General features: G+C 44.5%; 1 protein-coding gene and 1 pseudogene across 1 annotated transcript in view; both read right to left on the bottom strand.

The window, feature by feature from the left end:
* SPAG5 (sperm associated antigen 5) overlaps positions 1-11,559 on the bottom strand; it is a 28,075-nt gene that overhangs the window by 11,221 nt on the left and 5,295 nt on the right. The window contains exons 3-4 of the mRNA XM_004706925.2: positions 6,500-7,569; positions 6,022-6,196 (exon numbers count right to left, since the gene is read on the bottom strand). Coding sequence (XP_004706982.1) covers positions 6,022-6,196; positions 6,500-7,569 — 1,245 coding nt within the window. The remainder of the gene's footprint in view (positions 1-6,021; positions 6,197-6,499; positions 7,570-11,559) is intronic.
* On the bottom strand, positions 3,860-4,235 carry LOC105979010 (annotated as a pseudogene).

The raw sequence follows: 11,559 nt of genomic DNA, 5'->3' as shown, positions 1-11,559 counted from the left end.
GGGAAGAAATGGGGAGCTGATATCAGGGGCTCAAGTGGGAAGAGAATGCTTTGAAAATGATGATGGCGGCATATGTGCAAATGTGCTTGACACCCTGGATGAATGCATGGATTGTGATGCCCCCAATACAAGTATTTAATTAAGAAAAAGAAAAAAAGCAAGAAAGCAGAAGTCCAATAAATTATCATCTTTATGCAGAATTTTTCCTTTACCCTTTTCTTTTCAGGTAGAGTAACAAGATCAAAGAGTTTAAATTGTGTTAAGGGGCTTGCTTAAACTGCTCATAAAAGGTCGAACCGAGCCACAGCTAAACAGCAATAGAAAGTTGTTTATCAGCGTTGGCGCATTTGTTTTTTGCTATTTGCTCAGAAGCAAACGGTGTCCATGGTTTGGGTTTTCCATTCTCTGATTGCCAGTAAAGTTAACCTTCACAGATCTCCATTAGTCATGCACATTTTCTTATTCTTTATCTGCTCATTCTCTTAGGAATATGTAATCAAAGGCAGCAGAGCTCTAGAAAGACTTAAAAGAGGGAACAAGTGGGGAGCCTTCACTACTGCTTCCAAGCAGCCATCACAGGGGAAAGGCAGAGTGGGGGAGCAGCAATGCTGAGTCATGATGGAGCAGCAGTGCTGAGTCATGATGGTGCGGCAGCCTGGCTATGAGGAAGACACAGTTCCATCTCCCTCGGATCTCTTCCTGTTCCTTTCTCTGAGCGCTCCCATCACTCCCTGCTGCATCATGCAGTAAGGCACGCAGTACCCAGGAGGCCTGGCCGGGTTCACACAGTGTTCAGAGCTGGGCAGTCAGGCAAATGATGAGATTAGTGTGATGAGTCTGCCAAACACAAGGCCGGCAAGGGGAAAGGGCCGCAGGTGATGTCTCGTTGGTTCTGACAAGCTTCCGTGAGAGGATACAAGGCGGATTTAGGGATGGGAAATGAGGTCAATGACATGAGGGAAAGATAGAAAAATAAGCAAACGGGGAAAACAGAATGAGGAGTATATGGACTCTAACATTTCTGAAAAGAGGTAGCCATTGCTTATAGGATATACTGTCAACCCCAAAGAGGTTTCTTTGGAAACTTGGACACATATTCTTAGCAGCAGCAACTAATGGTCAAAGTTTTACTTACAAAGGTAAGTTAAGAAAAAAATTTTAAAAAAGGTATCACTACTAGAGTTCCTGTTCATACAGGCCTTGGTTTATTCCAAACCAAATGAGATGCGTTTCCTTTTTTTTTATTTTTTATTTAAAGGTTTGAATGGAGTGAGTTTATTGAAGGGGGTCTTTTTGTGAGATGCGTTTCCATATGTCTCTGTGACCAGTAGATGATTCCAGACAAGTTCCCTCAGGCATGCATTTGTCTTAGTATTGTTAGGGGGCCTTAAAAAAATGGGGGGGGGGTAGTTTTGTGCCATGGGGGGGGGAAATAATTTTGAGGTTAGGGTTAATATCAAAATTTTAACAAAACTCAAGTGAACAGCTACCCAAATCATTGAAGATTTGCACCAAGTTTAGGGGACTGCTGCCCTAGCGTTTTAAGGAAGGCCAGGATGGTCTCAAAGATGAGTCATGAGAGGGAAGTCCAATGAGGTAGTTAGTGTATCGTGCCAACCTGGCTGATAAACACATGTGGGGTTAACTGAAGGGCGGAGGGATAAATGGCTCAGTGAGCCTCGCCTTTCTGGTTCTCGGGTCTCTTGCTTTCTGATGGTCGGACCAGGGTGCAGCTAGCTGCCTTAGTCAGTTCCCTGCTTTAGCTGGCAGGGCTCACTTCCTGTAAGACATCCCTGGAGGAGAAGCCACATGGACCTACCCCGATGCAGCCCTGGGTGCTGGACCAGCTGTGTGGAGACCCCTTCCAGTGCTGAGATGCTTACACATTCACTGACTCGGCTTTCCTCCTGCAGTCGGCATCATTGCGTGTGTTTTGTGAGATGGAGGAGGGCTTTGTGGATTGGTGTTGGACATATGGGTTAATGGGTCAATGTTGGACTTGTGGGCTTGGGCAGCACTGGGTTGGGATGTTTTCTTGATGTGCATTTAACTTAAAACTCTCTCTTATACATGAGTTTCTGTGGATTTGTTTCTCTAAAGTACCCAGAGTAACACACCCAACGATCTCAACAAACGAAGAAACTGGCCGAAGTCCAGGGAGTGGTGGAAGGGGGCTGTACAGTTACCATTGACAAAATAGCTGCTGAAGTAGGGTGGATAGACTTCGTCTCCCGTACTTTGGACACGTTGTCAGGAGAGATCAGTCCCTAGAGAAGGACGTCATGAAGAGGGGCAGCAAAAGAGAGGCACGTTCTCAAGAAGATGGATCGACAGCAATGGGCTCAAACACGGGAACAACTGTGGGCATGGTGCGGGACCAGGCAGTGTTTCATCCAGTTGGGCCATGGGTCAGAACCGACTCAAAACACCAGGAGCAATAGCACCTTGGTGTCAGCAAGCCTTTGGAAAAGCATCACAAAAGCACTGGGGGAAGATCGCTATCTGAAAAAGCTGATCATCCTATCAGCCTTCCAAGCAAGACCCAAACTAACGAAGACCATTTTTTACAGAAGGAATTATCACGCAGAGCCAGTCTTGGATTTAGAACAGGACGTCTTGGGCTAATTAAATTCAAGGCAGAGGGGTCAGCTTAGAAGATTATGGCAATCGTTTTTTAGGGTCCCAAAGGGGTCATCATTGGTGGGTTTTGTCAAAGGAAACAGGACTTTCACTGAAGCTCATGATGTGAAAGTTTTGAGAAAATTGAAAACTGCCTTGGTGAGAAAAAGGCCATGAACCTTGCACGGAGGACTCTTTGGACCTCAACATTCCCGCTCATTCTGCAAAGGTCGGAGGGGATACCCTAGGAGAATTTCACTGGGAACCCTCACCCCATTCACTTAACAGCCTGTTCTTGGATCTCTTTTGTTCCTCAGACTCAAAGAACATTTAAAAGAAAGATGATCTCGGCCCCTCGGCGATGCACACTGCAGTTTGTGCACAGTATCAATGAAACAGGTGAGGGCTAGAACGATGAAACACTGCCTTCACAATGATGAAACATACGCCTCGCTGGAGGGTATGCTGGAACACAATGGCTTTATATTTTGATATTTTGTTTAACAAATGTTTCTATAATTCTGTAGCTATTCTTTTTTTTTTTTTAACTTATCTTCATAGCCCCACTGCTGAGGCTCCCAAGTCCTTCTCCTGAAAGCCTTCTGTTTCTTTCCCGGGCTGTGCTGTCACAGCTAAGCTCCTCTAGAGCAATGGTCTCTATCCTTCTTTGCTCTCACACTTCTTCCCCAATTCTGAAAGACTATAAGCATGCTTGAGTTGGAATCACGGTGAAGGTTGTACTTGTCACATATTGGAAATACGGATCGTTTGAAATGAAACTTTTGAGTCACTCTTAACTATCTCCAATGGCATAAAAACCACACATCAAAATGATTAGATAGTAAAAATAGTGAGTGAGCTCTTCCGCGTGCACACTTTGTAACATTTCCCTGTTTATCTTTAGATCTGTAGTTTTAGTCCTTACCAAATATTTTCCTAATGTAATACATATGTGTACTTTAAATTCTTTGATTAATTACCATCTCTGCAGCCACCACAAAACATATGCATATAAATTTACATTGACGTTTCTTTTCAATTCTTCTGACCAGAAGACCTTAAGTGAAAAAAGACTTCCACGTGGAGAGATTTTCATCAATTGTATATTGGTTATTGTGATAACATTATAATTTTTAAAAAACAATCCCACAGAGGCCATTTATTGTGGTTGAGTAAGAACCTAAGGGTAATGAAAACACTATGAGCCATGTTTTAGAACTATATTCATAACCAAGAACACTTAAGCTGAGCTCTTGCCCTCAGCTTCTTGCTTCAATGGTCGTTTCTCGTTGGACACACTTTGTAGCAGAGTAATGCTACCTCCTTTCAGCATGATCTGTCCCACTTGTTCTTGACTTTGCTTTAGAATGAATCTCTTCTGCATCATCTAATACAAGGTTCATGTACTCATCAAAGCCTGTGATCCAGCCCTCTAGTCACATATGCACTTGCTCATAGAGCCACACCTGAATCCGGGATCGTTCTCTTTTAGCTGAGTCTCGGCCTGTTACTTCCCTGTTTCCTGGCCTGAATCTCCCACTCCCGGCCACCGGCATAGATACGGTGGGCTGCACCATTACCTTCTGTACTTTCTGGCCTTGGCCACGGTACGCCATTGTGGAAGCTCAGAGAGACCACACTGCAACATTACAATGGTTATTAAGGCCAGAAGCATGCCCAGTAACATTTTTGAGGAGATAGCTGCTAATGAAATGGATGAACGCCCCTTTCATTAGTTCATGTGATCAGGGATTACTGTCATTCCTAGAATAGGAGGTCTACATTGGACTGAAGGATAAGCAACAGTTCCATGCCTATATTTCATTCTGATGCATCTTGTCCACGTAACATGTCAATTCAATTCTAGGGACTCCTTTAGGGACAAATGCCAATAACTACCTTGTGGACTATCACCAAAAATTCAACAACCCATCGACATAATTAAAGCCTTGTTTCAACTGTTGAAACATGCAAAAAAGATGCTCTGACCTTTGGCCGGACTCCCGGGGTGATGTGAGACTGGGGATGGGCAGTAAGGATGCTCTCCTTTAGGGCAGTGGAAAAAAGAGCAATTGAGAATGGAGAGATAGAAGACAAGGGAAAAGAGCCAGGTGTTCATGTGAAGGTGGAGCTTTAGAAAGATTCCTTTAAAACTTTGCATGAAATGCACAACTGATGACTTGAAAAATATAGCCACTGTCACTAACACTGTTCATGGAGAAGCTGTTGAATTGGTGTTTGTTCTCTGTGGGATTATAAAGAGACTTTCCCCCAGCTTTGTCTTCCCCCAAAGACATGCCAAACATTAGGGGGGTTTTTGCCAGCATATGGGGGGAGGTCAGATGCTTACAGACATCCTCCCTAAAGGCAATCAGTCACCAGACTACAGTAGACCCTGCTCCCTGCTGTTAGGGACAATGAGCTACTTGACCATTAGCTTGGTTCCTGTAGGTGGAGTTTACACCCTACTGATAATGGTGCCAGGAGACAGGTCAAACCGGCTCTCCATGACATCCAAAGTTAAGCTGCCATCCTGAATCTAGGATCCGCCCATCTTGTCACATGTACACCCCCAATCCCTCCTCTTCCTATTGTGTATATATCCCCAGATTGTCCCCCTCATTGCTGTATAATCCATAGTGCAACCCCTTCCTGTGATGTATGTCTTTACCTGTAATTAGTGGGCTTGCACTCCCTGCCAAAGATATATAGCCTGGGTTAGCAATAAAAATCTCTCTCGGCTCCTCCCTTGGCCTCTCATCAGCTCCCTTCCTCTGCTCCCCTGTTCCCTTTCCCCTTGTCTTCCTTCCCTTCCCCCTCTCTCCACGTGGACCAACAAGCGGGGCTGAGGTGAGCATTGCTACTATGAAATATGTCTGACTCTATTATTTCAATTTCTTTTCTATCTCTCATGCTCTCAATGACTTTATTATTATGTATATATATCAACGGTACAATTGTGCCTATCGAACCCGTGATTAGTGGTGGGGGGCTGGCACCCCTTCCAACCACAGTTCTCCTGTGTGTATGTATCTCCACAACAACAAAACTATTTTGTGAGAGTAGAAAGCCTCACCTTTCCCCCGTGGAGCATGGTTTTGAACTGCTAACCTCACGGCTAGCAGCCCAGTGCAGAACACACTGCACCACCAGGGGTCCTTAACAAAATGATTTTAAAACCACAACATCACTTTGCTTGCTTTCGTTCCCTTCGGAAAGCCCCGACACACCACAGTGCTAGAGTGAGAACCCAGAAGCTTTACGAGTTAAGAGATTTTCCAAATCCTCAGCTTTGACACATCATCTCTTCTGAGAATGAGCCTGTGGTTAAGAAGCCCCTTCATCCCCTGGTCGCTTACATTCTAAGACAGAGAGACCCCTGGGATTCTCTAAGCTTCTTACCCCACACGGTGAGTTGTTAGTCTGCGTGCTATTGTCCTGAGCTCCTGGGTGAGGGACGGCCAGCTGACTCTTCCAGTCCCCCAGCTGGCGGGACAGGACCTCCAAAATGACAAGAGAGCTCAGCAGGTTCTCTTCCAGATCACGTCGCGACAAGGCAGTCAGATCCGGAGGACGGCTGAAGCGAGAGGGAAGACCATGAGGACCATGAAGGAGGGAAAGGGGTGAAAGCGACGGGTTTAGAGCAGGGCTGTCAAACTGAAATGAAAATAGAAAACATTGTTTGGAAGAAAACAGCGCTGAGGGGAGATCGAGGCAATACCGTACACACAATTCCCTCGTTACATTTTATTTCAGAGTTTCGTGGGCCACAAAAAGTTACCTCGGGGTCCGCATGGGGCCCAGGGGCAGCCAGTTTGACACCCCTGGTTTAGAGTAAAGAAACATAGCCCCATAGGCACAAGGACTTTGGGGCACTTACCCCAATGTGAGGTGCTCAGAACATCTGTCTTTAATGCTCTCCAAGCCTTTCTGAGACGTGTTTGTACCCTTTTCCTCTACTGCTGGGGGACTAAACCAAGTCCCCACCGAGCACGTCGAGAAGCAGGGGGTGCCAATCGAAGCATCCCGAAGCACAGAAGGGAGGCATAAGCTCTGGCGGAGATTTTCCAGCATGATCGAGGTGTTTTTTCCACCTTTTTCCAGCCAAGTCAGTGGGGACATCCAGGGCCCTGGGTCAGAGACAAGAACCACGCTGGCATCTTCTGCTGGGCTTGGAGCTGCCTCAGAGGTTGCTTCCACTGGATCTGGTATCGGGCATCTGGTATCGCCCATCGCTGACACAAGCGCTCCATCCTCCAAGTCAGCTTCCTCAGGGGGAGCTGGAAGGCTCACGTCGCGTTCCTCTGTTGCTCCGGTTTCTTCCCCTGGCTCCACAGGATTGACAGGGAAATCTGCCTCCAAAGCAGTTGAAGGGGAAAGCCGGGACAGCACGGAGGGCCAGAAGGTATTGCTTTCAGAAGGAACCATGCTCTCAGGCACAGCCTCAGTCCCACTGTCTCTCGGGCTCTCCTTGGGGCAGTGCAGTTGTTGCCCAGAACAGGGATTTGGGGAACACTCCAAAAGGTGGCATGGGAGAGCCTGAAATGTAGGTTTCTCGGGCATGGCAGCAGTGACTTCTGAAGAGCTGTCTTTCATACAGGGCACCATCCCCTCTCTCCCCAGGTCTCCTGGCCTCCAAGGCTCCTCAAGAGAGATGCTGTCTGTCTCTTCCATGGCAGCTACAGGAGCCGCAAGGGGAATGTCTTGCTGCTGCTCCACGAGAGAGGGGCCAAGGACCATGGTTTTAACCAGATAGCTGTCCGATAGCTGTACTGCTTCTTCAGATGTTTTGGGAGTAGAGCTGGTATTGGGAATCTGGTCTAGGAGCTGCTCATCCGATTCATGCTGACAGGCTTCCAACCACGTTGAGGGAGCGCTGAATAGCTCTGAAGGGAAATCGGTCCTCTTGGTACTGACAAGAGCCTGTGGAGATGACTTGTTGCTGCTTTTCTGCAAAAGGGAACAGGCAGTTGACTAAGGCAGTTGAGTGAAATTTCCAACATACATACACCTATGGATGCAGAATACAAGTACTGTCCAGACTCACTCCCCCTCCTTAGGTAAGACTTTTGCTAATGCTGTTGCTTGCTACAGAGACCCAGAAGGAGAGGAAGAAAAGCTAGTTAACCATTTTCTGGATATTCAAAAGCAGCGGTTCTCAACCTATGGGTCGCAACCTATGAATCGCCCAGTTCATAACAGTAGCAAAATGACAGTGATGAAGTAGCAACAAAAATAATTATATGGTTGCGGGGTCACCACAGCACGAGGAACTGTATGAAAGGGTTGTGGCATTAGGAAGGTGGAGAACCACCGTTCTAAGGGAATCAGCCTACAGTATAAACAGATTGAGGTCATCTACTCATATCACTGTGAGGTGGTCGGGTGAATCTATTCCACTGCCTAACTCCAACCTACTTCTAGGGGAACAGACAAGAAAGACCTGTAGAATGTGAGTGGAGGTTCAAGTTCTGTTGGCACAAGATTGTCTACCTTAAAGTACAGATAAGAATCTAGAGGCCAAAGTCAGAGAGCACTGGGAACAGCGATTAGCTTGAGGTAGACCCAGAGTATAGTTGGTCCCCAAAGATTCAGGGACCCCAAAGATAAAGAGAGTAACATTAACCTTTGCCAGTGGTATCATCTCCCTGGCCCCCAAGATCTGAGGGAGCCCAGAACATGAGGATGAAATCCATTTGAACTTGGGGACTTGAAAGGCTCTGGGTTTTGTAGCCGAGAAGGCTGAAGAGCAGAGACTTCCTCCAGGTGTCCTAACAAGGGACTGAAAACCTACTTCCTGTTGTCCACAGGGACAGAGCCACTGTACAGAGCCACTTGATGGGCTACTGCCACTGACGGTGTTCCACTGACTAGAACTGAGACCAAATGAGCAAGAAACAGACAATACTAATGTACTTGAGTGCAGAGAGCAGTCAGAGAAAGAACAAATCTTAAAGAGAGCTAGAAAACCATATGCCCAGGCAAACAGCTGCTACAAGAGACAGATGGCCACTGAACAACCCAGAGAAAATGTGAATACTCAAGGTGATTTAATTAGAATATAGCCCCAAGGAAGACTTTCTGGAGATAACAAATATTACTTCTACACTGAAAATTTCATTACAATAAATTGAAAAGAGGATGGTCAGAGTTAAGATTGGAATGGCTGAACTAGAAGAATAAGTGGAAGAAATATCTTAAAGCAAGGACAAAAATAAAAAGAAATGTAAATCTGAGGGAAAGCTAAGAGAAATGGATGATAAATCCAGCAAATCTAACAGGTGGAATTGTTGGGATCTTTTTTTTTTTTAAATCATTTTATTGGAGGGGGGCTCGTACAACTCTTATCACAATCCACACATCTGTCCATTGTGTCAAGCACATTTGCTGCCATCATCATTCTCAAAACATTTGCTTTCTACTTGAGCCCTTGGAATCAGCTCCTCATGTTTTCCCCTCCCTCCCCGCCCCCATCTCCATCATGAACCCTTGATAATTTATAGATTATTATTATTTTGTCATGCCTTACACTGTCCAATGTCTCCCTTCACACACTTTTCTGTTGTCGTCCCCCAGGGAGGGGGTTATATGTAGATCCTTATAATCTTGCTACCCCACCTTCCCAGTATTGCCACTCTCACCACTGGTCCTGAGGGGTTCATCTGTTCTGGATTCCCTGTGTTTCCAGTTCTTATTTGTACCAGTGTATACCCTCTGGTCTAGCCAGATTTGTAAGGTAGAATTGGGATCATGATAGTGGGGATGGGGTGGAAGCATTTAGGAACTAGAGGAAAGTTGTATGTTTCATCATTGCTACACTGCACCCTGACTGGCTCATCTCCCCGCAACCCTTCTGTAAGGGGATTTCCAGTTGCCTACAGATGGGCTTTGGGTCCCCAATCTGCACTCCCCCTCATTCACATTTATATGATTTTTTGTTCTTTGATGCCTGATACCTGATCCCTTCGACACCTTGTGATCACACAGGCTGGTGGGCTTCTTCCATGTGGGCTTTGTTGCTTCTGAGATAGATGGCCGCTTGTTTACCTTCAAGCCTTTAAGACCCCAGACGCTATATCTTTTGATAGCCGGGAACCATCAGCTTTCTTCTCCACATTTGTTTATGCACCTGCTTTGTCTTCAGTGATTGTGTCAGGAAGGTGAGTATCATGGAATGCCAGTTTAACAGAACAGCGTATTTTTGCATCGAGGGAGTACTTGAGTAGAAACCCAATGTCTATATTAAACCTATAAATATATGCACATAGATCTATTTCCCCATCCTCACATATATTTACATATGTACATGCCTGCATTTAGACCTCTATAAATGCCCTTTGCCTCCTAGTTCTTTCCTCTATTTCCTTTTACTTTCCTATTGTCCCACTATTATGCTCAGCCTTCATTTGGGTTTCAGTAATTCCTCTCGGTTACATTACCCTTGATCGAGCCCTACCTCTTACAACATCCTCGCCACCGATTTTGAACTACTTGTTGTTCCCTTGTCCCTGGGGTTCATTGTGATCTTTTATATACAAAGTATTTTATACAACTTAAAAAAAATTTTTTAAGAGGCCCAGGAAAAAATGATGAAATACTAAATTAAACTTTTTCTGTTTCATTTCCCTAAGGCTAAGGAAGGCCTTAACCAGCATATTAAAATGACTCAAAATCCCAAGCAGGAATGACAAAAAATATATACCTGTCTAGATAAATAATGGCAAAAATTAAGTAAAATTACTTAGAAGCCTTAAACAGAAAGATCAGTTACACACACAGACACAGAAAAACTTACATGAAATTTGAACTTTCTTAATTACAGCAGCAGATGAAACTTAAAAACATATGGTTGAGCTGAAGAAGCCAAACATACTATACACTGTATAATACCATGTGTATGGTATCCACAAGAGATCAAAATTATGTTTAAGTATAAAAATATAGACAATACAAATACAAAGGAAGTAATTACCACAAGTCAGAAAGTATCATGGTTTTTGGCAAATAACACATCCGTAAGGCACACATATGTAACTTGCACAGGAAAATAGTCCCCAAGGGGTGGTACCCAGTTTACATCATGCGCAGTGGACATCATTTGTGTAGAAATGTGGAAACCATCTTTGGTGGAAGATGGGTTGACCATGAGAAAGGCTTCTGACACTATCCTATTTATTTACCTAGGTGTTGGTTACATGGGTGTGTGCCTTATACTAATCTGTTAAGCTTTTATGTTTTGTGCACTTTTCTTTTCTATGTGCACTTGTATTTAATTAAAAATATATATATACCAGAACTCACTATATACAAAATAGCCTCAGAGCTAAATATACATAAAAAAGGCTGTTAGAAATGCAAGAGCCCAACATAAAACGTTTTGCTGTGTTTATAAAGTGTCTATTTATTTCTTTTTTAAAATTACTTTAAAGCTCTCACAAAATTCAACAGAGCTGGTAGACGAAAGCACATGTAAGAACAGAATAATTATCTGTCGAGAGATATAAATAGAATCCAACACTCTTTGAACATTAAATATACTTTGGGCTTGTTGTTGTTTTGTTGTACATTGTTGCTCGGTTTTGCTCTGTCTTGTTTTTGTGCATGTTATTGTCTCCGCAGGTCTGTCCAAATAAGATAGGCTGAATGAACAATCTGGAGGAGAAAACAACAGGACCAACAGTTCCAGGGAGACATGGGAGAAGGGGAGGAGAGGGGAAAGGTAGTGGTGTTAACAAACCTAGGTACAAGGGAACAACAAGTGATCCAAAACTGGGATAGTGGAAGGAAGGTGGGTTGGAAAGGAAGAACCAATTACAAGAATCTACATATAACCTCCTCCCTAGGGGACGGACAACAGAAAAATGGGTGAAGGGAGACATGGGACAGTGCAAGTTATCACAAAATAATAATTTATAAATTATCAAGGGTTCATGAGGGAGG

Source organism: Echinops telfairi, unplaced genomic scaffold (assembly GCF_000313985.2).
Source record: "Echinops telfairi isolate 266 unplaced genomic scaffold, ASM31398v2 ScPeMD7_7458;HRSCAF=8496, whole genome shotgun sequence".
Lineage (NCBI taxonomy): Eukaryota > Metazoa > Chordata > Mammalia > Afrosoricida > Tenrecidae > Echinops > Echinops telfairi.
Note: the sequence above shows the minus strand (reverse complement) of the source record. Positions and strands in the feature narration are given on the sequence as shown.